The sequence below is a fragment of the Calonectris borealis genome, chromosome 21 (genome assembly GCF_964195595.1).
Source record: "Calonectris borealis chromosome 21, bCalBor7.hap1.2, whole genome shotgun sequence".
Classification (NCBI taxonomy): Eukaryota; Metazoa; Chordata; class Aves; order Procellariiformes; family Procellariidae; genus Calonectris; species Calonectris borealis.
The window spans coordinates 2,247,707-2,270,710 of NC_134332.1; the positions used below are offsets into that span (position 1 = coordinate 2,247,707).

Sequence of the window (23,004 nt, forward strand, 5' to 3'; positions counted from 1 at the left end):
CTCCCGGCGGGGGCGTGGCGGTGAGCCCCGCCCCCGCGGCCGCCTCAGGCCGCCGGCCTCACCCCGGGCCGGCCGAGCGGCCCCGGTTCCCCCGCCAGGCAGCGGTTCCGCTGCGGGTTGTGCCCTGTCACGGCACCACACTCCCACCGGGGCCCGGTGGGGCAGGGCTGGGGCCCCCTCCCCAGGCACCAAGGGCCAGCACCGCTTACCGCGGCCCGCAGTGCCCGCCTCAGAAGAGACCCCGCGGGCAGGAGCCGGGCCCCCCGCCAGGGCTCCCTCGCTCGCCTGGCGCGGGCAGGCGCCGCTGGCGCTCACAGCGCTGAGGGAACGCCAGGGGCCGTGGCGCTCTCCCAGGCTCTCTGGTGCCCGCGGCCCGCGCAAATGGCAGCCGTGAGCGAGGCCCTGAGCGGTGCGCGGGCGCGGAACCTCTGGGAGGTTCCCCCGTAGAGAGGGAGACGCGGGGCTGTGGGGGCGGCGGGGCCCGGCCCGGCCCTGCCAGGGCTCCGCCGCCAGACAAGCCCTTGCGTGGTGGCGGCCTCGCACTCTGCCCCGCGCCGTGACATCATGCAGCAGCACAGCGATGTCAACGCAGGGAGCGCCACTGCCGTGACGTCACCACCGCCGCGCCTCGTGACGTCACGTCACTGCTGCGGGAGGCGGTGAGGTCACGGTGTGTGAGGGACTGCCCCGCGCTGCCTTCCGGCTCCGGCGGGTGCCCGGGAGGACGGACGGGCGGGCGCGGCCCGAGCGTTCCGTGCTGGCCGGTGTTTCCGGGGGGGAAAGCGGCGGCGCTTCCGGTGCGGGCGGCCCGGCTGGCGGAAGTGACGGCGGCGTTTGTTGACAGCGGAGGCCGCGGCGGGGGGAGCGGGCCCGAGGAGGACGCGGACCCCCTGCCCGCCCCGGGGAGCGGCGCCGGGACGAGCCGGGACTCCCGCCGCCCCCCATCCGCCGCGCCGGGCGGGGGCCTGGCGCCAGGTGAGTGCCGGCGTCCCCCTCCTCAGTCCGACCCGCGGGGCTCGCCCTGCCCGGGGGCACCGGGCCTGCCCGCCCAGGGGTGGGGAGGCAGCGCCGCCCCACGCGGAACCGCCGCCCCCGGCAGCGCCGCCCGGTGCCTCCCGGCGAAGCCCCCATCCCCTCCCCGGGACTACCGGGAGCAGCAGGGCCCAGGGCCGCGGCAGCCCGTCCGGGAGGATCCCCGGCGCTGCCGGGCGAGATGACCTCTGAGTGCCTCGGGAGCGGAAAGTCGTCCCACGGACCGGGGCCGGCGCCCCGTGTCGGGGGAGCGAGGGAGGGTTTGGGTTTGTGACCAGACCTGCCTGCAGGCTGGCGAACTGGCTCGCAAGGCAGTCGGAGACCATCACGATCCGGCGGTGGCAGATCCCCGGTGCCCAGGGAGCAGTAACCCAGGGGCTCCCGGGGGTGTCCTCTTGGGCAGGTGCCCTTGTGGAAAGAAAATCCATGATATAATTCAGTGATCCGAATGAGCGTCTTTACTGCAGGCAGGTACAAAGATCAACATGTTTCCTGGCTAGCACGAGTCGTTTCATTTGCGATGTCGGCCTCGGCAGGCCGACGAGTTTGGAAATTGCAGGCTTTGCTGGGCTACAGAATAGTTCAGTCATCTCCTGCTACTTCAGTTTCCCTGCTGTAGGGCAGGGATGGTATTTCCCCACACAAGCTGCGATGACCCATCGATTAATAAAAACACAGTGATTTGCAGCTGCAAGATGCCAGCTAAAATGACAGTGCAGTTTTCCTTCAAAATGTAACCTGTGCCAAACTCTGCATTTACATTACATCTGTTATTCTAAAGTCATTGTAATCAGTTCACGTCAGCACGTATTGTTTGCCCTCTCCTTCGACAAGTCTCGGCTGCTGGAAAAGTCAGCTTTGCAAATCGTTTTTGTAGCAACAGTGTAAACGTTATGTCATTGGCGTGGAGCCACGGTGAGTCAGGCTTGGCTTTGGGCAGGCTCCTGGAGAGAGAGACTGGGAGAGATCGGTCTCAAGTCCAAGGTAGAGAATATTGGCACGGGCAGCGCCGGGAGTGCCAAGAGCAGTCCCAAGCCGTGCGTGCCAATGCAGCCTGAAATGCCGTAACAGTACGGATGTAGCCTACAAATAAGCAATATTTGCCAAAGATAGGCAGGGCCTGGAAGGCTGGTGATGGGGGAGAGCATAGCTGCATGAACTGCGGTTTCCTTTGGGTCCGTGGATGGTGGGAGCGTGCCGTTACTCCATGGAGAGGGCTGCTTCCGGGGGTAGTTGGGTATACAGGCTTCTATATGCCTGCTCCTGCGTCTCCAAGGGACTCGATTCCTCTGTGCATTAAGATGGAGGCAAATCTATTAGAGAAATAAATTGGAAGAAATATTGGCGGCCGTGGTTCTAGTCGCTTTTCGATTCCTGCACTTGAATTTTCGGCACGTTTCACATATCTGTCTTTAACCCTTCAAAAACACACATGCGCTAGACAGCTCATTGCCCATCGTTGGAAAGCACTGCTGACAGTCTGCTAGGCAGGCAACTTGCTGATCTATTGCCTGTGGAAAGCAGCCTGAGGATGGTGATTAGGCAAATGTTAATGATTTGTCAGCATCTCTAGTTCATTTATTTTTGTCAACACGCTGAGCTTATAACTAGAGCCAATATTGATCAGTGCAGCTATTGACACTCTCCCTTCCGTCTCCCCCTGCGCACATGTCATGTCTGGAGTCTGAGGAGGGAGATTCCAGCTCGTATCGTGTGCTGTACAAAAGGTCACAGCAGCAGCTCTGGGTGCTACTCAAATATCCATAATAAATTATGAGGATGAATGCTTTTCTTTGGTGTTATTTTACTGGGACGGTTTAACCACGTTCCTCTATATTAACCTTCTGTGTGCGATTTTGTTGGTGGGTCACGGGGAGCTCAGAAGTTAAAGGGCAGCTGATTTCTCCAGGGCTGGGATCACTAGGATCAACTGGCTGCATTGTGCTGGTCTCAGCAGAGGGGGAATAGAGGATTGTCAGAGCCACAGGAAGGCAGTCCTTGCCCTTTCGTGTTCTAAGCTGCTTGGACAAGTCCCAAGCACTGGCCCTTTCCAGCCGCATGTGATGATAGATCGTCAATGGGAATTTGTTTTCGAGTTCCCTGGCCATTGGTAGTAAACAGTGGAAGAACACTGGTGCAGGGACCTCCTGTCTGGTGGCATAGGGGAACTGGTAGGGATAGCAGAACACGTTTCCCTGCTGGTTCAGATCTTCCTGTTGATCTTGCCTTTCTGGAAAGATCCTCTCAAGCAAGCTTCTGGCGAAATCTGCGAGAGGGACTTGTTCTGGAGGGGAAGCGGATTCGCCTCCAAAGCAGACACAGTGCAGAGTGCAGGACAGCTTCCTCCCCCTGCGTTCCCTTAGCCGGGACCTCACGGCCGTGCACAGACAATACTCTGCCGCGCTCAGTAGCCCGTTTCATCCTTGACTTCTCTCCTGACTTAGCTGCAAAGGAGAGGGCTGTGGATTATGGATTTCCTTCTTTTTCAAAATTGAAGACCCACCATCTTATTCATTTTCGTTGTTTGTACCACACATATCTCAAAAGTCTCTGAGCTATTGTGGCACCCTTGAGGAGTCACAGTTTTGTGTTATTATGACCCCAGCTCAGGACTCAGTGACCCAGAAGAGCAGGTTACACCCATTAAACTATCTCTGGTCAGGGTGTTAAGTACAATTTTTGTGATCGCTGAGTTTTTGGGTTTGTTTTGTTCCTCAGCATCTGCTTTTGCTTGGAGACCTTTTGCCTTTTGAGCCAAAACCAGCAGAGAACCTGCCTGAGATCCCCGTTGGAAAGTCTGTTGAAAGTTGTAGGTCAGAACACAGTGGGTCAGGAGGAGTTTGGGATTGGAACATGATCCTGCCAGTTGCCTGCAGATATAGTTCCCAAAGGTGCTTATAGGAAGGAGAATCTATCGATTAAATTCAAGTAAAGCCAAAAGACAAGTCAGGTTCATCATCTGTGCCTGCTTCTGCCTGTAAGGTTTTGTCCACTTACACTAGAATGAGATTTGGCCCAGGGAGACGAGGCCTGGGCCGCGCGTACCGCAGGAGTGGTCCGGCACGGCCGTTCCTCCACTGCTGAGCGAGGAGCAGTTCTGCTGATCTCCGCTTGCTTTCTGAGAGGCTCCTTTCTGTGTTGGGTTAATCCCTTGGCCAAATCTTTGTCCCTGGCGCTGAATCACGCCCTCAGAAAAAGAATTAATGAAACAGAAGGAAGGAAGAAAAGAGCTTTGATTTCCAAGTTGTGCTGCCTTCATGTTTGCATGGAAATGCATTCTGCAGCACAGGGAGGGATCAGAAGGCCGGGAGCCCGGGCTGCTGGGCAGGCTCGGTCACAGCTGTGCTCCTGTCACCCCTAGAGACCATTTGGTGCCTGAATTTGAAAGGTTACCTCATCCATAGCCTTAACTGATCCTTCCTACAGGTATCATGGCCCAGGCAGCAGCTGAACAGAGCATCTGAAGGGGGAGGAGGGAAGGTGCCTGATCCACCCCGGGTGCCTTTGGGGATAGTGATTAAAGTGAGGAAACGGAGTTAAACTCTTCTGTCTTGCACTGATACTGCAGGAATGAAGGAAAGAGAGAGCACCGGAGGCTTTAGAGAAGCAGAGAGCTGGAGCCACAGACAAGCGTCCTGATCTTTGCAGCTGCAGGATAAAGATCAGAAATGGAATATAGTTCAGGACGTTTTGCAACAGCTTCCCCAGCAATGGCTGCTCAGCTGTGGCGCAGAGGAGAATAACTGACTCCACAGCACTGGTGTTCTCACTGCCAGCAGGGACATACTTATTGATAAGACACAGATTTTACATCAAAAATAAACATCTCAACACAATTTTTACGTGCCCATGGAAATATATAGAAGGATTCACATTAGGGTTGCTTCTAACGTGATTTGACCCTTTGAAATGGTGTTGTTGGTCTTCAGTCACTTCTGCTAAACACCTCCAAGGCTCCAGCAAGCCCTCCTTCAGTGCCAGTGAGCAGCCTTAATACTAGAGCCATGAGATTTTTCAAATAAGAAAATAGACAGGAATAGCTTCCCCTAATTATTTGCCTCACCTATCCTTTTTCCTGTACTAAAAATGAAGAAGGGCAAAAGTGTGTTGCCTTTTTCCAGGTCACTCACTCATACTTTTTTGTGACAGCTTTGAAATCGTTCGGGTGAGCAAGTCCCAGGGAGCTACAGGTACAGATGTCCGGCATATGCATAAACCTCGCGTTACACTGCACTGAAAGGGAAGCCAAACCAGTCTGCATGTTTCCCTCTGGCTTCCGATCCACTTCACGGTCTAATTGAAGGACTTGCGTGAAGCTTCTGGCTTGGCGCTACATAAAAACATTGAGCTTGAACATGAAATTTCACTTGGAACGGTGGCAAACGGAATTACAGGCACGAGATATGGGGCCACCAGATCCCACTGGGACTATACAAAGGGTCATCCTGACAGTAAACTTTCTGGTGGTTTATCCAGCCCACTCTGAAGGAAACCACGCAGCGTGGTTTCTGCCACTTCCCTTTCAGAGGGCCTTTGTCAGCCAGATAACCCTGGCAACGAGGAAACATTTTCTTGCCGCGTAGCCTCATTTCCAAACATGTTTCACGTTAACTCATTCCCGCAGTGTCCCCTGGGGGTGGGGATACCAAGGAATCCAGGGCATACTGCCAGAGGCCAAAATGCTGTAGGTTCATTTGAGGTCAGCAAGCGATGGGCTGTAAATGCGAATATCAACATCCTGCTGGTACAACAGCTTTGCGGGATGCTTGCCAACCTGCCTTTCTCAATACATCTTTTTTTCCCCCCTCTCTGCTTATAGCTGTCCTGATGTCCCTGTAAACTCATCCTGGAACTTCATTTGAGGAAAGGATCTACTGAATCAAAAGCTTCCTTCCCGTAACTTCCCTCAAGATGGCATCCGATAGCCCCGAGTCACTAATGACCTTGTGCACGGATTACTGTCTTCGCAACTTGGAGGGGACTCTCTGCTACCTGCTGGACAATGAAACTCTCCGGCTCCATCCTGACATCTTCTTGCCAAGCGAGATTTGTGACAAACTTGTCAATGAGTATGTTTCAGGCCTGTGGAGAAGCTGTTGCCTGGTTTCGGAAGGAGCCGGGAGCCCAGGGAAGGGGGAGTACGGAAAGGGATAAAAGGGGGGAAAAAAATGGGGAAGAATTCATAGGGCTGTTTTTTTCCAATTGATCCTCATATTGGAAATAAGGATTTGCATTAACTTTGGAAGGAGGTGTCCTCAGGGGTTATTGTACTGCTATATATCATTCTAGTTTCTATGGAAATCACCAGTTCCACATAGGTAAACCCAGAATGAAACAAACGGTCACCGCTTCTTCCAAGAACATCAGTGAGCAACAAAGGAGCCTTCCCATTTCCCACCACTGAAGCATTACAGTTCTCTCAAACCAGAAAAATAAGAGTGCAAAGTGCTAACAGATGTTAAATTTTAAGGCTGCTGCTCCCATAGCTTTACAAAGCAACCTGTTTCCAGGGATTTATAATTTGGCTATCACAGTCTCTCTTGGCTGAACTCCTGCCCACAAGGTCTGGCAGAGAACTTTGGCCAGCTAATTTTCTGAAAAAGAAAAATCAAATTACTAGCTTTAAACAGCTAGGGAAAAAAAAAAATCCTGGAGCCTGTGCTTGCCAGAATCAAGTTTGCTCACACACACGTATGACCTTGCACAAATCTTTGCCTGAGATTTTCCTAAGGATTGTTAGTTCTGTGCAAGAAGAGGTAATAGGCCAGCTCCAATTACCCCAAAGGCTATTCTGGATGATCAGGAGGGAGTCTGCGTGTGCTTACGCACTTGGTGACATTTTCTCATAACCAGTGAAGGTGCTAGAGCTGTAGCTGAGCCTTTGTGTCGTGCTGTGCTAACGCCATTGCCCCAATACAGGTACGTGGAGCTGGTGAAGACGGACAGCATCTTTGAACCCCATGAAAGCTTCTTCACCCTCTTCTCAGATCCCCGGAGCACCAGGCTAGCTCGGATCCACTTGCGGGAACAGATTGTGCAGGATCAGGACCTGGAAGCCATCAGGAAGCAGGTGGTATTGCACTGATAGCTTCCAGCTGCCACTTCACATAGCAGCGTTGCTGCATGGGCACCAGCTAGAATCCCAGAGATTCCCAAGACTCCATCCTTCACCGTCCAAATTTTCTTTGGGAGAAACTCAGCTTCTCCCTTCTCAGCTCCCAAAGCCACTGTAGGGAATGGGATGGGGACACGGGTCAAGTGTGGTGGTATGTGGTCTCAGGCTCTCCCAGTGGGAGGTGGTGTAGCAAACAGGGTGGGCACTCTACCTCTGAAATATTTCTAACTTTGATTTCCCATCTTCCAGGATCTTGTTGAGCTCTACTTGACTAACTGTGAGAAGCTGACAGCCAAGAGTCTGCAAACCTTGGTGAGCTTCAGCCACACACTTATCTCCCTGAGCCTCTTCGGCTGCTGTAATATCTTCTATGAGGAGGAGAACCCTGGAGGCTGTGAAGATGACTGTTTGGTGAACCCCACTCGCCAGGTCTTGGTCAAGGACTTTACTTTTGAAGGCTTTAGCCGCTTGCGCTTCCTGAACCTGGGCCGCTTGATCGAAGGGGTAAATGTGGAGACGTTGCTTCGGCCTTTGGCCTCCCTTGCAGCTCTTGATCTCTCTGGGATCCAGCTGAACGATGTGGGATTTCTGACCCAGTGGAAGGACAGTCTGGTTTCCTTAGTGCTTTACAACATGGACCTTTCAGAGGAGCACATCCAAGTGATCGCACAGCTTCGCAAGCTCAGGTCAGCAGATCTGTTCTTCCTTGTCTATCCTTTTCCCACTGATAGGGAAAGGTCTTTTAGGAATGGTCTACTTGCCTGCTAATGGAGAGCCACCCACTGCTGGTTTCAAGTTATAAACCTTCCCGTGCACAGGCTCTCTCATTGACTCACTATTCATGTCTGACATGTCTAAAGCCAGCCTGCATTTTGCTTGCAAAAGGACACCACTTAGCAGAAACTCCCTCTTGGAAAAACAAAAAACAACACCCCCACCCCTCAAAAAAAACCCCACACACCACAACCGCACACACCAAAAAAAGAAAAAAAACAAACCAAACCAAAACCAACCCTGCCCCCCAGCCAAACAAAAAAGAACAGCTGACTACCTGAGAAATGCCAAAAAAATTACCCCAGATGTGTACATATACTAATACAGCGATAATCACACTGTGAAACTCAGTCCTCCAAACCACTTGTCAAACAGGAATGTCCAAAGTTTAAGCCTGGCTCTGAGGTAAAACCAGGAAAAACTCTGAGCTCAGGCTGTCGCTGGCTGGGCTCTGTGGAAGCACACGGCATGGATGGTGCAACCAAGGGAAGAAGCAGTGTAAATAAATAGGCACTCCTGACCTAGCCATGTTGACAGTGAAATGACTTCCTGAAACAGAGTTGAGACAATTGCTATTCAAACTGCACAGTGGTATCAGGAAAGGGATCCAGCACTTTCCAAGCCAAAAAAAAAAAAGCCTTACTATTCACACGAAGGATTCTTTGCCATGGCTGTACTATCATCTCTACTGACTGCAGACACTAGGGGGTACCATCTAACATATGGCCTAGGAGCCTCGGGAACGTCCTGGATAAAATTTTCTTAATCCAAGTACTTAAACTCCCAGTGATTTGCAGTGAAACTTGGTCTACAACAGGTAAAAGACACTTTTGGAGTGGGATGTTGGCTCCTCTCTTAGGCAGTTTAGAAAAGGCTCTCCCAAGGGTCTCAGCTACTGCTCAGCAGGCACAAGCAGCCCCTGTCCTGTAAGGGACCCCACCTGCACATGATGGCTGCTCAGTTTGTCCCACCACTCCCTTAGCATCAGGGTTTCCCTAAAGCTTAAGCATTTAAATACCTGAAGATAAGTGAAAGCAGGACAGCGTAATACCCTGGGGTGGAAAAAATAGAAGACAGACAAAAACTTGTGTAACTTAATTTGCGGGATGAGGCAACACAGGTTGCTGTGGATGCAGAGGTTCTCTAGTGCATCTTCATCACCAGGCAGAAATGCTCAGGTGGCTGCTGTGATGGAGCTTGGGAAAAGCAGTTCCTGAGCCTGGAGCAATTTCCTTTGTGATGTGTGGCCAAATGATTCATTGTGCTCCATTCTAAGTAGACCTCTACCAGATACCTGTGTGCTTCGGTTAGACGCAGGGCCAGATCCTACAGAACCACATTCCTGTATCTTGTGAAGGAAATAATAATAATCATAATAAATAAATAAAAAATAATAATCACACTTGGCTTGTCATCTTCCTCTGGTAGAGAGGCAGAAGCCCCACCTAATGCTTTCCAGGCTCTGAGCTCCTCTCTGTCATTTGCAGGCACTTGGATATCTCCCGAGACCATCTGTCCAGTTATTACAAATTCAAGCTGACCCGGCGGGTTCTAAACCTGTTTGTGGAAAACTTGGTAAACCTCACTTCGCTCGATATCTCAGGGCACACCATGCTGGAGAACTGCACTATCCCAAGCATGGAGGAGAAGATGGGCCAGACAAGGTAAGGGAACGGCAATTACTGAGGTCTGCTTGGATGGATAGATCAGTCAAAGATGAATTAAGAACAGTTCCCTCTCTTCTAAGTTTCCAAATTCTGTAGGGCTAATTAATCTAAAAAGCAGGATACGGCTGTAGCTAGTTTCTCCTAGAAATGCTAGGAGATGCTGAAGACTGGTATGGGAATCAGCTCTGATTCTTGTATGTGACACATGTAAGGACTGTTAAGAGTAATAAAGAATTCATCCTATCTGCCTCCCACACATACCTGAAGAAGTATTTCAGCAGTTCTCTTCCACACACATTCTTCTAGGGATCTCTTGCGTGGTTTATATTTCTTCTGAAAGCACTCCGAAGCCTTTTATACATTTTCTATGCAAAACATTCTTACCCTCACTGAAATCCAGGCTCTTCCAAGACAGAACATGTCTACACTGAATCAATACATCAATGTTCATAGGAGGGCTGTGTGTTTTAGGAACTTAGAATCTAAAGGCGTATTTTCAGATTTGACCTGGATGCCGAGTGGATCAACCTTTGAAAATCCTGGTGTGCCTCAGCAGCGGCATACCTAGAGGTCTGGTTTTCCGGATCAGCCAAGAACTCTGCCCTTCTATTCCCCGAGCACTTATTGAACAAAAGCAAACAAGTGGGACAGTACTGTCTCCTTTCCACCCACGCTGGTGAAAAAAAATACTGGCTCTTGGTCAATAAGGAACATGGCAGCAGAACTAGTGTTCTTGCATGATCACGGAAGCAGACTAACGTGTCTATCGGATGACACGCAGTCCAGTTTACAAGTCGTTTGAATCAGTGAAATCCACAGCCCCTTCCTAAAAGGAAATGTTCATCCCAGCTAGTGAATTTCCAGGACAAATTCCACCTGGGAAAGCTGCATTCTGTCTGCGTGAATTCTTACTGCTGTTTCTGTTGCGCACATGTAGCCCTTCACTCGGGATCACCGGGGATGAGTGTCTAACGTTATGTTTAGGAGAAGCTGACTGCCATACAGCTGAAGCGTAGCTGTTACTTTAGTCATGGAGCACTGCAGTCAGAGTGAATGGAGAGCTGATAGCTGTCTCTGTGGCAGGAGACACCTGAACAAACACAGTACCGACATGAGTGATCTTTTTTTTTTTTTTTTTAATCAGCATTGAGCCAGCAAAGAGCAGCATTGCTCCCTTCCGGGGTCTGAAACGACCACTCCAGTTCTTGGGCCTCTTTGAAACATCTCTCTGCCGCCTGACGCATATTCCAGCCTACAAGGTAACGAGGCTACAAGAATATTGGCAGCAGGTACTTGGTAGAAGTTAAAAAAACGTGAAAATCATTGGCTGCCAGTAGAGTGGAGTTTTTAGGGTCTCAGGTGTGACAACTGAGCTCTGACCTTTCAATAGCTACTTGATAATGCAGGAAAACTGCCAGAAGGCAAGACCTGTACCCCACATGGTTTTTACAAGGGTTAAAAAACATGGCTCTTAGAGAAGGGCATGGAAAAATCCTCCTGCCTGAAGGACCAGGATGTCTGTGACTACAAGAAAAGGATTTAAGGCAATAAGACCATAGAAGTCTTACTTGTGAATACCATCCTCCTGCCCCAGACGTGTCATTTCTTGTCCCTCTGGGCTGAGAAGTGACTCAACCTCTTTGCTTTCATCCTGGGCCTAATCCTACTTGCAGGGCTGAGGGAAGTTGTACCCTTCGACCTTCCAGATCTACCCTCAGAGTTCCCTTCTCATGTTGGTTTTCCTCCTTCATCATTTCTCCTCTCACTCTTTTTGTTCCTCCGTGCCAGGTGAGTGGAGACAAGAACGAGGAGCAGGTCCTGAATGCTATTGAGGCTTACACTGAACACCGGCCAGAAATCACTTCCCGGGCCATCAACCTCCTTTTTGACATTGCCCGTATTGAACGCTGCAGCCAGCTGCTGCGAGCCCTTCAGGTAAGTCCCATTTACCTCACACTTACAAGGGAAATTTTGCAGTCCCAGCCTTTCCTTCACCCTGGGACACCATATCAGGCCATTCTGGAGAAAGTCCCAGTAGTGCAGTGGAACTGGGTACCTCCATTTCATAAGCATGTTCCTGCAGTGCCTGGGCCATGCATTCTTCCAGGCTTGTGAGGGTCTTTGCCCCACACGGCCGTAACAGTCACTCCAAGATTCAACAGCAAGTCAGTGGCACTGAAGCTTCGTGTTGCTTCTCTGCAGCTGGTGATCACAGCCCTCAAGTGCCACAAGGATGACAAAAACATCCAGGTGACAGGCAGCGCGGCGCTGTTCTACCTGACCAATTCCGAGTACCGTATGGAGCAGAGTGTGAAGCTGCGGCGCCAGGTCATCCAGGTGGTGCTGAATGGCATGGAGTCCTACCAGGAAGTCACAGTAAGAGCGGCCCAGCCTCCTCCAGCTCCCAATGTCCTCCTTCAGCTCCCAATGTCCTCCTTCAGCTCCCAATGTCCTCCTTCCCTGTATTAAGTCTTTAGCCTGGTGTTAGCATCTGGGTCTTCTAAGCCTCCAGGATGTAGCCAAGGCAGACACCAGAGAAGCTGTTGCCCAGATCTGCTCCTTGCCTTCACTCAGTGATGGGGATTACATCCAGGGTGCTCCTCATCCACGCGATGTTCTCCAGAACAAGGGGAAGAAAGTGATTATAGCAAGGCTCCTTTTTATCTGATGATAGTGGTCAAAGGGTGTGTACGACACACAGCACAGACGTCCAGCACTGACTGTGGGGTGAAAAGGGTGCAGGCATTGGGGGTTTTGAGTCAACAGAAAGAAACATTATCCCAATACACTATGTTGGAAGCCAGCTGACATTATACACTGGTGCCACTGGGTTGCAGAATGGCAATTGCTGCATAGCGAGCTTACAGGCAGCGAGGAACTGGCATGGAAGGTGATGGGCGTTGAGTGATTGTGTGGCCATGTGACACTAGAGTGATAGCGAGAGAGAAGAGAGTACTGACAGAGCACAGCTAAAAAACCGTGCTAGACAGGAAGGTAACAGAAATTTTAGTGGTCGTAGTCAAGCAAGAAGATGCTTTCAGTACCAAGCAGCAAGGAAACACGAGGTGATGGGGTCCATGTTTCATAGCCACTTGGCCCAGCGTTTGCTTCCTTTTGACCCAGGTACAGCGAAACTGCTGCCTGACGCTGTGTAACTTCAGCATTCCTGAGGAGCTGGAGTTCCAGTACCGCCGAGTCAACGAGCTGCTGCTGAACATCCTCAACCAGAGCCGGCAGGATGAGTCTATCCAGCGCATCGCTGTGCACCTCTGTAACGCTCTGGTCTGCCAGGTGGACAACGATCATAAAGAAGCTGTGGGCAAGATGGGGTTTGTCATGGTTGGTATGGTCCCAAGGTGTCTACTTATCCTTAACCCAGGCTAGCACAATTCCCTTGCAGCAGCCCACCAAACGTATCCAGCCAGTGATCCAACCTTACAGTAGCACAGGAGGGAACTAGTGTCCTAGCAGTGCTAACCTTTCCTGGCACCTACCCCTCCAGGTGACATCTTTTACTTGCTTACCAGCACTGGAAGTCATGATCTCAGAGATCGGCTGTCTGGGAGAGCAGGGGAGCAGGGTAACCTTACACCTTACCTCTTCACCGCATCATATTATTTCCAGAACAGGTACCACCTTGTGACTAGCTCCTTCTGCATCTCCCCGAGTTTGCACCAGCTTCCCAACTCGCGTCAACCCACATCCCTCACCTTTTCAAAGAACGGCAGAGGCCACTGCTTTGGTGCAGTTACACCACATTCCAGACTTTGTCAGGTCAAAACTGACTTGACTGCAAACTCGACAGCTCGGGGACTGTGATATGGTTCAGCTCTGTGAATACTTGCAACATCGAACATAACCCAGTCCCACTGGTTTAGAAAAAGAAGTACCAAGTAGGTTCTCTACAAAGGATCAAAACTGCATAAGCCTGCAAATTGGCTGTAGCAAGCCCTGCAGTGCTACAGCAGCTAGTTTTAGCTCTGTGATTCTTGAACTGTTTTTCACTTTTCCCCTTCCTCTGCCCACAGACAATGCTAAAGTTGATTCAGAAGAAGTTGGCTGATAAAACGGTGAGTGTTTCCCCCAAAAATGCACACATAGAGTATTTCCTCTTCAATCTGATTTAGGCATGGAGATCAGTCCAGAGTGCCAGCTCAGCTTCTCTAACACACACAAGACATCTCAGCTGATGCTGCAGAATTTCCCGTCCCAGGGTGAGGGCAGGGGAATGTTACAGGGAGGCAAAAATATTAAACACAAAACCCACTTGCTGACAAGTTGAAAGTGAATAACAAGGTTTTCTTACCTCTGGAGCCATCTAGGGTGATACCAGAGAGGAAACGCAAGTGGTTGGTTTGCACTGGGCTCTCACATTAGCAAAGCTCTATTTCTGTCCCTTTCTCTCCGGCTCTGTAGTGTGATCAGGTGATGGAGTTCTCCTGGAGTGCCCTCTGGAACATCACTGATGAGACCCCCGATAACTGTGAGATGTTCCTTAACTACAGCGGCATGAAACTGTTCTTGGAGTGCTTGAAAGTAAGTATGTCTACTTTCCTCTAGAGGACTGCTGACATTAGCAGCGGAGACGCAGGTGCCTGGGCAGGATCCCTGGCTATGCTAATGTATAAGCAGTAGTTCCTATGTTGCATAAAGAGAAAAGAAAAAGCTTGCATATTTTCTTCTTTCTCACATCCATCCACCCAACCAGTAGAAGAACAGAGAAACTTACACTCAACACATCTTCCTCTTTCCCCACCTTGTACGCAGAGTAGAGCAGCAGTGAATCGTGGGCCCTGGCCTCAGTTCTCTCATCTCACATGTATCTTGAACACTAGAGATCCCATTTAGCATCTGCTAAAGAGCCATTGCTGGCTGCCCAAAAATACTCAGCCCTTCTAGATGGGCTGTACAATCTTTCTCCAGGGTTGCCTGTTCTCAGCATCTCCACGGCCCTACTTTTGTTCTTTGCTTGCTTAGGAGTTCCCAGAGAAACAGGAGCTGCATCGCAACATGCTGGGCCTCCTGGGCAACGTAGCAGAGGTGAAGGAGCTCCGCCCGCAGCTCATGACCTCCCAGTTCATCAGTGTGTTCAGGTGAGTGCCTGGCTAACGAACAGCTGGGCTGGGGCAGGGTGGATGCTCTGGAGCTCTGCTCCTGAACCACCCGGAGACTTTTAAACCTTTGGTGCATCGGCACCTCTAAATGATCTCTTCTCTCTTGGCAGCAACCTGCTGGAGAGCAAAGCAGATGGGATTGAGGTATCCTACAATGCCTGTGGTGTGCTCTCCCATATCATGTTTGATGGTCCAGAGGCTTGGGGTATATGTGAGCCCCACCGAGAGGAAGTTGTGAAGAGGATGTGGGCAGCCATCCAGAGCTGGGATATCAACTCCAGGAGAAATATCAATTACAGGTGAGGAATAGAAGAGTTTGGCCCGCTTGCCTGGCAGCCAGGATTGCCACAGGAAGGAAGCACCAACAGAGAGGAGGGAAGAGGTATAGCCCAGTACGGAGGCTCTGTTCAGAGTGAAGGAGAACATCCTCAGGGACATATTTAGTGGGGGTTTTACATCTTCCTTTGAAACGTGTCACACAGGCTGCTGAAATTGGACACCTTGCCTGGCAATTCCTATGGGAGAAGTGTGGGAGCCCAACAGAATTTCTCCTGTTGTGTCTGGTGAAATTGCGTAGTTCAGGAAACCCTTGATCTGACTATCTGGGACTGCCTAAGCGTTTTCCTCTGAGACTGCTGTCCTTTGCACCTCTTTAAGTCTGTTTCCTTCTGAAAGTCACGTGGATTGCTGTAGCATTCACTCTCCTCTGGGGGATATTTAGACACAGCTCCCAGAAATCCCTTCAAGGGTTAATACAACTGGTGGAATCCTCCAAAGCCCTTCCTGTAAGAGGTTATCAGGCACTCCGTATTCCCTTAGTGCTTGGCAGGGATCCAGAACGACTGGCATTCCAGAGCCTGTTCTACAGTATAGACATATTATTGTTGCGTGAAGAAAAACAGCAACCATTGCACGTGAGCAGCCAGCTTTGGCTGGGTATAATTTGGCTTTGGCCCCCTCTACAGAAAGATCAGTGCTGCTGGGTTTCAGCTGTCGTGAGGAAATGACTGACAGAGGATGGAAATCAGTTCTTGGACTCAGTTGCATTCGTTGCAGCTATTTATCTGGGCAGCATGTTTACGCTAACGTGGTAGGGCCTGTAAGCCTGCCAGTACTGCCGTGTGACACAGACTTAGTCTTTGGTGCCAGAATCTTTGACACGCCAATGGATTTACTGCTCTGGTATCTATGAGCACCGTTTGTATTGCTTTGAGTGGCGAAGGTGCTGAAAGAAGCAGCTCTTGGGTTTTTAACAACTTCTGCAATATTTCCGTGCAGGTCATTTGAACCAATCCTTCGACTTCTTCCACAAGGGATCTCCCCAGTCAGCCAGCACTGGGCTACCTGGGCACTGTATAACCTGGTCTCTGTCTACCGTAAGTTCCCTTTTCAAAATCGCATCCATTGCACTGTAAAAGTTGAGGATCTGAGCTTGTTAGCAGAAAAAGTCTTCCCAGTTTAGCTATGTAGGCAGAGAGAACCTTCTCTGAATGATGCAGGAATGTCCAGGCAGCACAGCCGAACAAGAAACAATGAGACTTGGTGTGTAGGAAGTTCCTGCAATGTTTTGATCCTTCTGGCCATGCTCTTATGTTCTCAGCCATTTTGTGTCTGTTGTTTTCACAGCCAGGGCACCCCTAGGTGCCAGCCAGGGCTGGCTCCGTGAAAAAGAAAAGTTTTGTGGCTTCGCAGGCCACAGGCTTCTCCTCCCCCTCCCGCCACCCTTTATACCACTCTTGTGAAGGCTCACAAGGACCTGTTTTATTCTTTTCTCCGCAGCTGACAAGTACTGCCCACTGCTGATCAAAGAAGGTGGGATCCCCCTTCTGAAGGACATGATTAAAATGGCCTCAGCACGGCAAGAGACCAAGGAGATGGCCCGGTAGGAAACCAATGCACTATCATCAAACATTCAATTTAGCTTTAGTTTAGTTTTTATTCTTCTACATCAAGTAAGGCTACCAAAGAAAGGGGTAAGAAGCAAACACAGGAGAAGAGCAGGAAAAAGAGGATGAAAACAGAAGACTAGAGAGGTGTTTATAGGTGGGCAATACACACAGATCATTCAGGGTTGATGGATGCCGGGCAAATTGGTTATAGAAGTGGCTTGTTGGACAGGGGAGCCACATGGCTAATTGCATCTCTTATGCCGATAGTCTCCAGTCATCACTATTCTCCGTAGTTGTGTGGGCTCCCTGTCCAGAATCATACTGGCCTGTCACTAAAATTGCTGACTGCACAGTCAAAATGAGAGGATTTTTCAAAAGAGAGTCCATGACCTTTGTGAGCTTCCTTTGGAGTCATTCTTTCAGTTTTAAAAGCCAGCTGCAGTTTCTAGTCATTGGCAAACTGAGCGCTATAATGTCATACCTGCAGGATGAATGTAAGAGAGACGTAGAGAGCGGCTGGGAACACGTCCCTGGTGGGTGGGCGGCAGGCATTCCCCACAGCTGAAGGGTTGCTAAATGCTGGAGGTGACTGAAGCCTGCAGAAGACTCTCAGGGGCAGATTGTGTACGGTGATGGGACGGTGCAGGAATGGTAAATGAAAAGAATAGGAAACGCAGGGACAGATGACAGCGGAGGGAGTGACAAACATCTGTATGCACGTGTTTCCTGATGTGATTCAAAGTTTATCTGACAATTTGGTTATGGAGGTGACAATTTGGTTATGGGGGTGACATACGGATCTGGTTGTATATTACCATGACTTGAAATTCCGCGGGGATGAACTGTGAGCTCTAAGGAGTGGAGTATACTGGTTTTGACACAAATACCAGTTGATGCCTATCTCAGAAGAGACTGCTCGCTGCACATAGTCTGCATTTACACAGAGATCGAGCTGTTGGACAGTTCTTGTGTTACTGTCCCGCAACTGTCGTGCAATAAGCTTTAAACTAAACCCTTTCTCCTTGTCCTTGTTTTATCCATAGGAAAGTTATAGAGCACTGCAGTAACTTTAAGGAGGAGAACATGGACACTTCCAGATAGAGGCAATCATCTAATGCCTCTTGCCAGCACTGTATCCAGCTTCTCTCTAATTCACTGTATATAGGGAGGACTCTTTCTTACCAACTCGCCTGTTGGAAGGAAACTTTATGTGTGTGTGTGAGACCCTCAGTAGATGAAGGTGAACAGGGGAGGGGGGAGGGACTTTTTGCACAACAAAATGCTTTCCTTAAATTAGTGGACTTTTTTGTTATGAAGTTTCAGGTTGAAGTTCTGTGTGTATGATTTCTGTATAAAAAGAAAACAAAAAACAAAGACAACTACATTATGTATCTTTTAACCTTTTTATTTTAGACCACACAGAGAGCCTCAAATGATCATGAGCTTGAAGACCTAGTTGTGTGATTACTAGTGTGACATTTTTATTTCCCACTTTTTAGAAAATTCCCTTTTGCTGTATTGCATGAGGTCCTGTAATGTCTGCAAGAACACCGGTCCTGAATTGGCATTGGCTGCTCAATGGGATTACAGGCAGTGATGAGTTATTTATTTGGTTGGAGAGGTTGGGGGACACAATACCAGAGAGACCAAAAGAACTGACCTTTTTAGTGATATTTCTAAATGGAGGAAATGAGGAAGAAAGATCTTTCAAGTCAATTCACTCCCTTGAGGGTTTTCTATAGAAGACTCACATTAATGGAAGCATTGCTAACTCTGTGTGGGTCATTCAGAAGTAAGACATTCCCATTAAAGTCAAGAGGTCTGTTTTGTCCCCTTTGGCGGTACAGTAGGATCTGCCAGCCCACCCAGCCTCGTAAGGTCAGGGATGACCAGTAAAACCAGTTACACATCCTTGGCAACACAGAGCTTTTCTCTCTAAGGGAGCCTGCGCAGCAAAGAACAAGGTTTGTTCACAAAGGGCTACACGTTTTCATTCCAGTCCTTCACCACCTTTTTAGTTGTGTTGTGTTTTATGGGGAAGGGCTAGAAATGCCAGAGAGCGTATTTCCCCTCTGCATAATAAGCTCTACTAGGCCCCAGTCCAGAGTGGCTTGTACCACTTGTGCAAGTCCCAGTAACGGACTGGAGCTGTTCCGCTCTTCTTCAGTCTGCATCAGTGCAAGCCGTGCTCAGTGGCAAAGTAATCTCCCGCTATAGGAAGCTCACGGCAGCACAAATGCTGTAACTGGAGGTGCTAAAGTCCTCTTCTGAGACCGGGGAGTCTCCAGGCACCCTTTGGAGGGTGATCCCATGAAACAGCACCTCTTGTCGCACCCCAGCATCCTCCCCCTCTTCTGGGGAGCAGACGGCCCTATTCTTATCTGACTCCCACTAGCACTTGCCAGTGCAGTCCCGCTCCCACCAGCAGCACTACTCCAATTTATATGATGTAGGCAAGAGTCCCACTAAGGTGGTCTTCCCCTGGAAGACTCTAGACCTATAAAGGCTCAAGAAGCCAAAGGCCGAGGTTTGCCTGACAGCCAGGCACTCGACCACACAGCGTGCAGTCCACGCTTGGAGCCCTCTGCTTGCCACAGTTCTTTCACAATTCACAAATCTTCCCTTAGAAGGGATTTAGAAAAGATGTTCTGTCTGGTAGCAGTACGAGGAGACCATGGCCATGTGAGTTAGGACATTTCGGGCCTCTGAGCACAGTGACCCTCGCTGCTCTTTCCTTGTATACGTCGCTCTCAGATTTGACTCGCTGCTATGAGGTTCTTCTAATGCTCAGAGTTAATGTTGTCATTGCTGAGCACATTATAGACAGATCCTAGATACACAAACTGACACTTTAAATGACAGAACACAGCTGCCCCGGAGAGGTTTACTTTTTCTGCCAATATGGTGTTATTCAATGTCTTTTTTTTTTTTTCTTCTTTTTAACCATACGTCATTTGTTTTGATATTGTGAGATCTGTACTTTTTTCTTTAAGTATTTTTCGAACTTATATATATTTTTGTGTCACTTTTGAATTGTTTTCATATGGTTTGCAAAACTTGACAAATTATACTTTTTTGCAGTCGTTTGATTGAAATGTATTTTTCTCTCTCTTATTCCTGTTCCCCAAGAATTTGTGTCCCTATAAGCTTTGAGACAGGGAAGCTTATTTCAAGATCTGTTTTCTGTATAACATTTGCTAATCTTCCTTCTAGATGCAAATACTGCCAACCAGCCTCGGAGCATTAGGGGGGTCAGGCTTTGCTCATTTAATTCTCCGTTTAGTGCTGCAGTCCTTTCGACGTTGTTTCACGTGACAGTGCCACCCACTAGGCTTTCTTCCTTTCTAATGCCCACATAGCGAAAGCTCCTACCACTAAAATCTTGAATCCCATGACAAAGAGCACTCAAGATTCTGAGTATGTTGGCAAGGTGGGATTGAGGCAGAAGGGGACACACATCACAGATGTGAGAGGTATCAGAAACCCACGTCCCCAGAACGCAGCTGCCGTGCTGGGGAGACAACTGGAGCTCAGGAATCCCGTCTCAGCTAGAGCAGACCTCAGCCTTGCATTGCAATCAGAGCCAAACAATCAGGCTTTACGCTGAGATTTTGGCACAACTACATCAAGGTTAATGAACAACCGATACCTTGGTTCTGTCTGCCTCAAGACCCCAAAGGTCTGGGTTTTTCAAACCAGTGCCCTGTTAAGTTCAGCTGTTACTGAAGTTTCACCTGCCACAAGCTGGACCATGGTATTCCAAACTAACAAGATCCAAGCTGCATCAAACCTTTGTTTCACACTGTAAAGATAACCTCTATCCTCGCTGCTCACATATCCTCATCGAGCTGTCCCTGAGCCTGAAGCAGGATAAAAAGATTTCAAATTCCCAGCAACATGGAGATGAATGGAGTCAGGCCAGCCTGCCAGAAAAGCTTAGCTTTCTGAAATCTGTCACTGATCCCAGGAGGAAGAGGGAGCTACAACTGGCCTGTTACACCTAGCTACACATAAGATTTTGAGTCAGGCCACCAGCAAGGTAAATTCCTGAGGCAGCATTTTAAAAGAAATAGCATCCCTGTTAGAGTAACATGAGCTTTGGCTACAGGCTTCAGTGTCTTCAAGCCAACAACCTTTGTGAGCTGGAAAATAACATTTACTTTCAGTAAGGAGCGAAAGAGAGAAAGGTATCCTCTGAACACCTGAGCGTAATCCAGGAATTCCTGTAATCAGGACTTTGAAACTAGGTTGTGCCTCGGTTTCCCTAACTGAAACAACGGGAGTTGTTTCACCCTAGGCATAATGCACGTACCATGACCTGGAAGCACTTTTTGGGGGCAGAGAGGAGTTGATGAATTGCTGCTGTAGATCCAGCGCTCAGGGCAGAACAGGATAGTTGTCTGCAGCCATCATACCCCTATTCTGCAAAGGAGGAGAGGGCAAAGGGGCTGATTTTTTATGAAGGTCTAACGTAAAAGGGGAAGTTGGATACCCTGAAATGCTTGACTGTCACAGAGAAGCCTCTCAGGACTTCCAGCTTTCCTGGAGCAAAGGAACGAACCAAGGGACTTCAGCTCCACACAGAATTATAGAGCCAACGACCAACCCTGCCCAGAAAACTAGAACAGGGCTCTATCTGTCAAATGAGAATCCAGCTGGAGAGAAGTTCATAGTGTGTAAAGATACGGCAGAGGGGCTCCTTGTGCTCCGTAGTTGTTGTCCCATTCAGACTCTTACTCATGTTTTCACTACTACATTTCCTTTAATATTCAGAAGCTTGGCAAGCAGAGCACGAACACAACTCGGGAGTTCTCTGCAGAGACTGTGCCAACAAAGGAACCCTCTTACCTTGGCTGTAGGTAGTTTCCTTCCTGGCTGGAGGATGCTCGGTCATTCAGTGGCCCAAGTCAGTGATGCAGCAGGGTGTCAGGTGCCTGCCATTTTCTCTGGAACAGATAAGAGAGCGAATTAGTGGGCAACTTTCCACAAGTGCTTCCATTTTACAAGGTCTGTGGGAGGAACTGCTTATAACGATTGGCATCTACTTGTGTGAGGCTTAACACCCAGTAGCACCAGACTCCCTCATCTAAACCAAGCCAAGAAAGTTTAGCGCTGAGATTTGTGGCAATTAGTAACATTGCAGATACTTCATCTGCCCCACCTGCGTCATGGCTGCTATCATCCTGCACCTACCGACTGGCTGAAGTGATCTCTGTTCAGCACTGACTCCTACCCAGCCTGTCGCCTTGTGTGGCTGCTGCTGCAGCCACTCTGGTATCTGCAAAAGATGAGTGGGAAGAAAAGTCTTGGAGCTGTGAGCCTATTGCCCTCTCATCACTTGAAGGCGGCAATTAATTACCAGTAGAGCAAGAGCTATAGGGGCACTGCATTCAGGCACCACTCCACAGAAAATATGTTTTCTTGAGATTGTTGAGGGAGGAGCCTGCCACAGCTCAGTGTTGGAGGGTAGCTTGTGCTGGAAGAAAGAGAATTAAAAGTAGGGAAACAGCTGGTCTCCGCGACAACCATGTGCATGAAGCACAGAGGGTAATGGTTGTCAGGAATGGATGAAAAGCAACATGGGGGCTGGATGAGAAGACAGCACTTAAAAAAAGGAACGAGGGAGATTTCCTGCTGAACTGAAACACTTCCGCTTTAGCAGACTGTATTTTGATTTGATATAATTGTCACTGATTCTCTCTGTAATTCTTTTCTTGTTTAAAAAAAGTTTTTAAGCTAACCAAATATGTATTTCCTTGTTTTGCTTAATGAAAATAACCTCAGATATAATGAGCAACCATCTGCTTTTACTCTGTCCATTGACCTGCCTAATGTTGGGAGGCCTGGTTCAAATGTTTGTACGTGGTGAAACCGAGCAAAAAAATAACAATGCACAACTGTTGCTTCCTTACAATTCTGAATGAATTAACTTTTCTGTTGTATCCATTGGATACCCGCTGTGTATTAAACCTAGTGCTTAACAATGTCTTCTTCCTTTGGTCTGTGAATGTGGTTTACTTAGGTACATTACTGGTGCATTTGCTGTCACATATTTCATTAAAAATGAAAGGAACTGCCATGTGTTGATGATGCAGTTCAGTGGCTTTTCCTTTCATCACTCCAAGGGATACAATACTGTTTGTCAATAGAAAAGAGGCGTGGAGGAAGAGCGTATTGTTATGAAATTATGTGAGAGGAGAAAAAAAAAAAATCAGAACAATATTTGACTGTACAGATTGCCTCCGAACTCTGTAACGGATCTGTGGCTTGCATTCCACAGCCTAAGCTTTGTAAGTGGGCAGAAGCTGAGTACTTAAGAAAAGACTCTAGCTTAAAACAGTCAATCTACTTTAAGGCCAGCGTGACTTTCTTCTTAAGACCCTGGTCCTGCAAGGGTTGAACTCCCAGTTAAT

At 49.0% G+C, this 23,004-nt stretch overlaps 1 protein-coding gene across 1 annotated transcript; it reads left to right on the plus strand.

The window, feature by feature from the left end:
• The first annotated feature begins 806 nt into the window (after positions 1-806).
• Positions 807-22,575, plus strand: ZER1 (zyg-11 related cell cycle regulator). Its single transcript, XM_075170319.1, has 16 exons — positions 807-975; positions 5,852-6,101; positions 6,952-7,102; positions 7,397-7,833; positions 9,409-9,585; positions 10,733-10,847; positions 11,377-11,523; positions 11,791-11,964; positions 12,712-12,927; positions 13,617-13,658; positions 14,005-14,124; positions 14,566-14,681; positions 14,813-15,001; positions 15,981-16,078; positions 16,482-16,584; positions 17,635-22,575. Exons 2-16 carry the CDS (start codon positions 5,944-5,946, stop codon positions 17,690-17,692), a joined length of 2,301 nt encoding a protein of 766 aa, XP_075026420.1. The 5' UTR covers positions 807-975; positions 5,852-5,943; the 3' UTR covers positions 17,693-22,575.
• Positions 22,576-23,004: the final 429 nt, after the last annotated feature.

Coding starts and splice junctions, on each gene's coding strand:
- ZER1 (XM_075170319.1), top strand. CDS start 5,944: ATGGCATCCGATAGCCCCGAGTCACTAATGACCTTGTGCACGGATTAC. Junction 11,524..11,790: donor AGCTGCTGCGAGCCCTTCAG/GTAAGTCCCATT, acceptor GCTTCTCTGCAG/CTGGTGATCACAGCCCTCAA. Junction 15,002..15,980: donor AGGAGAAATATCAATTACAG/GTGAGGAATAGA, acceptor ATTTCCGTGCAG/GTCATTTGAACCAATCCTTC.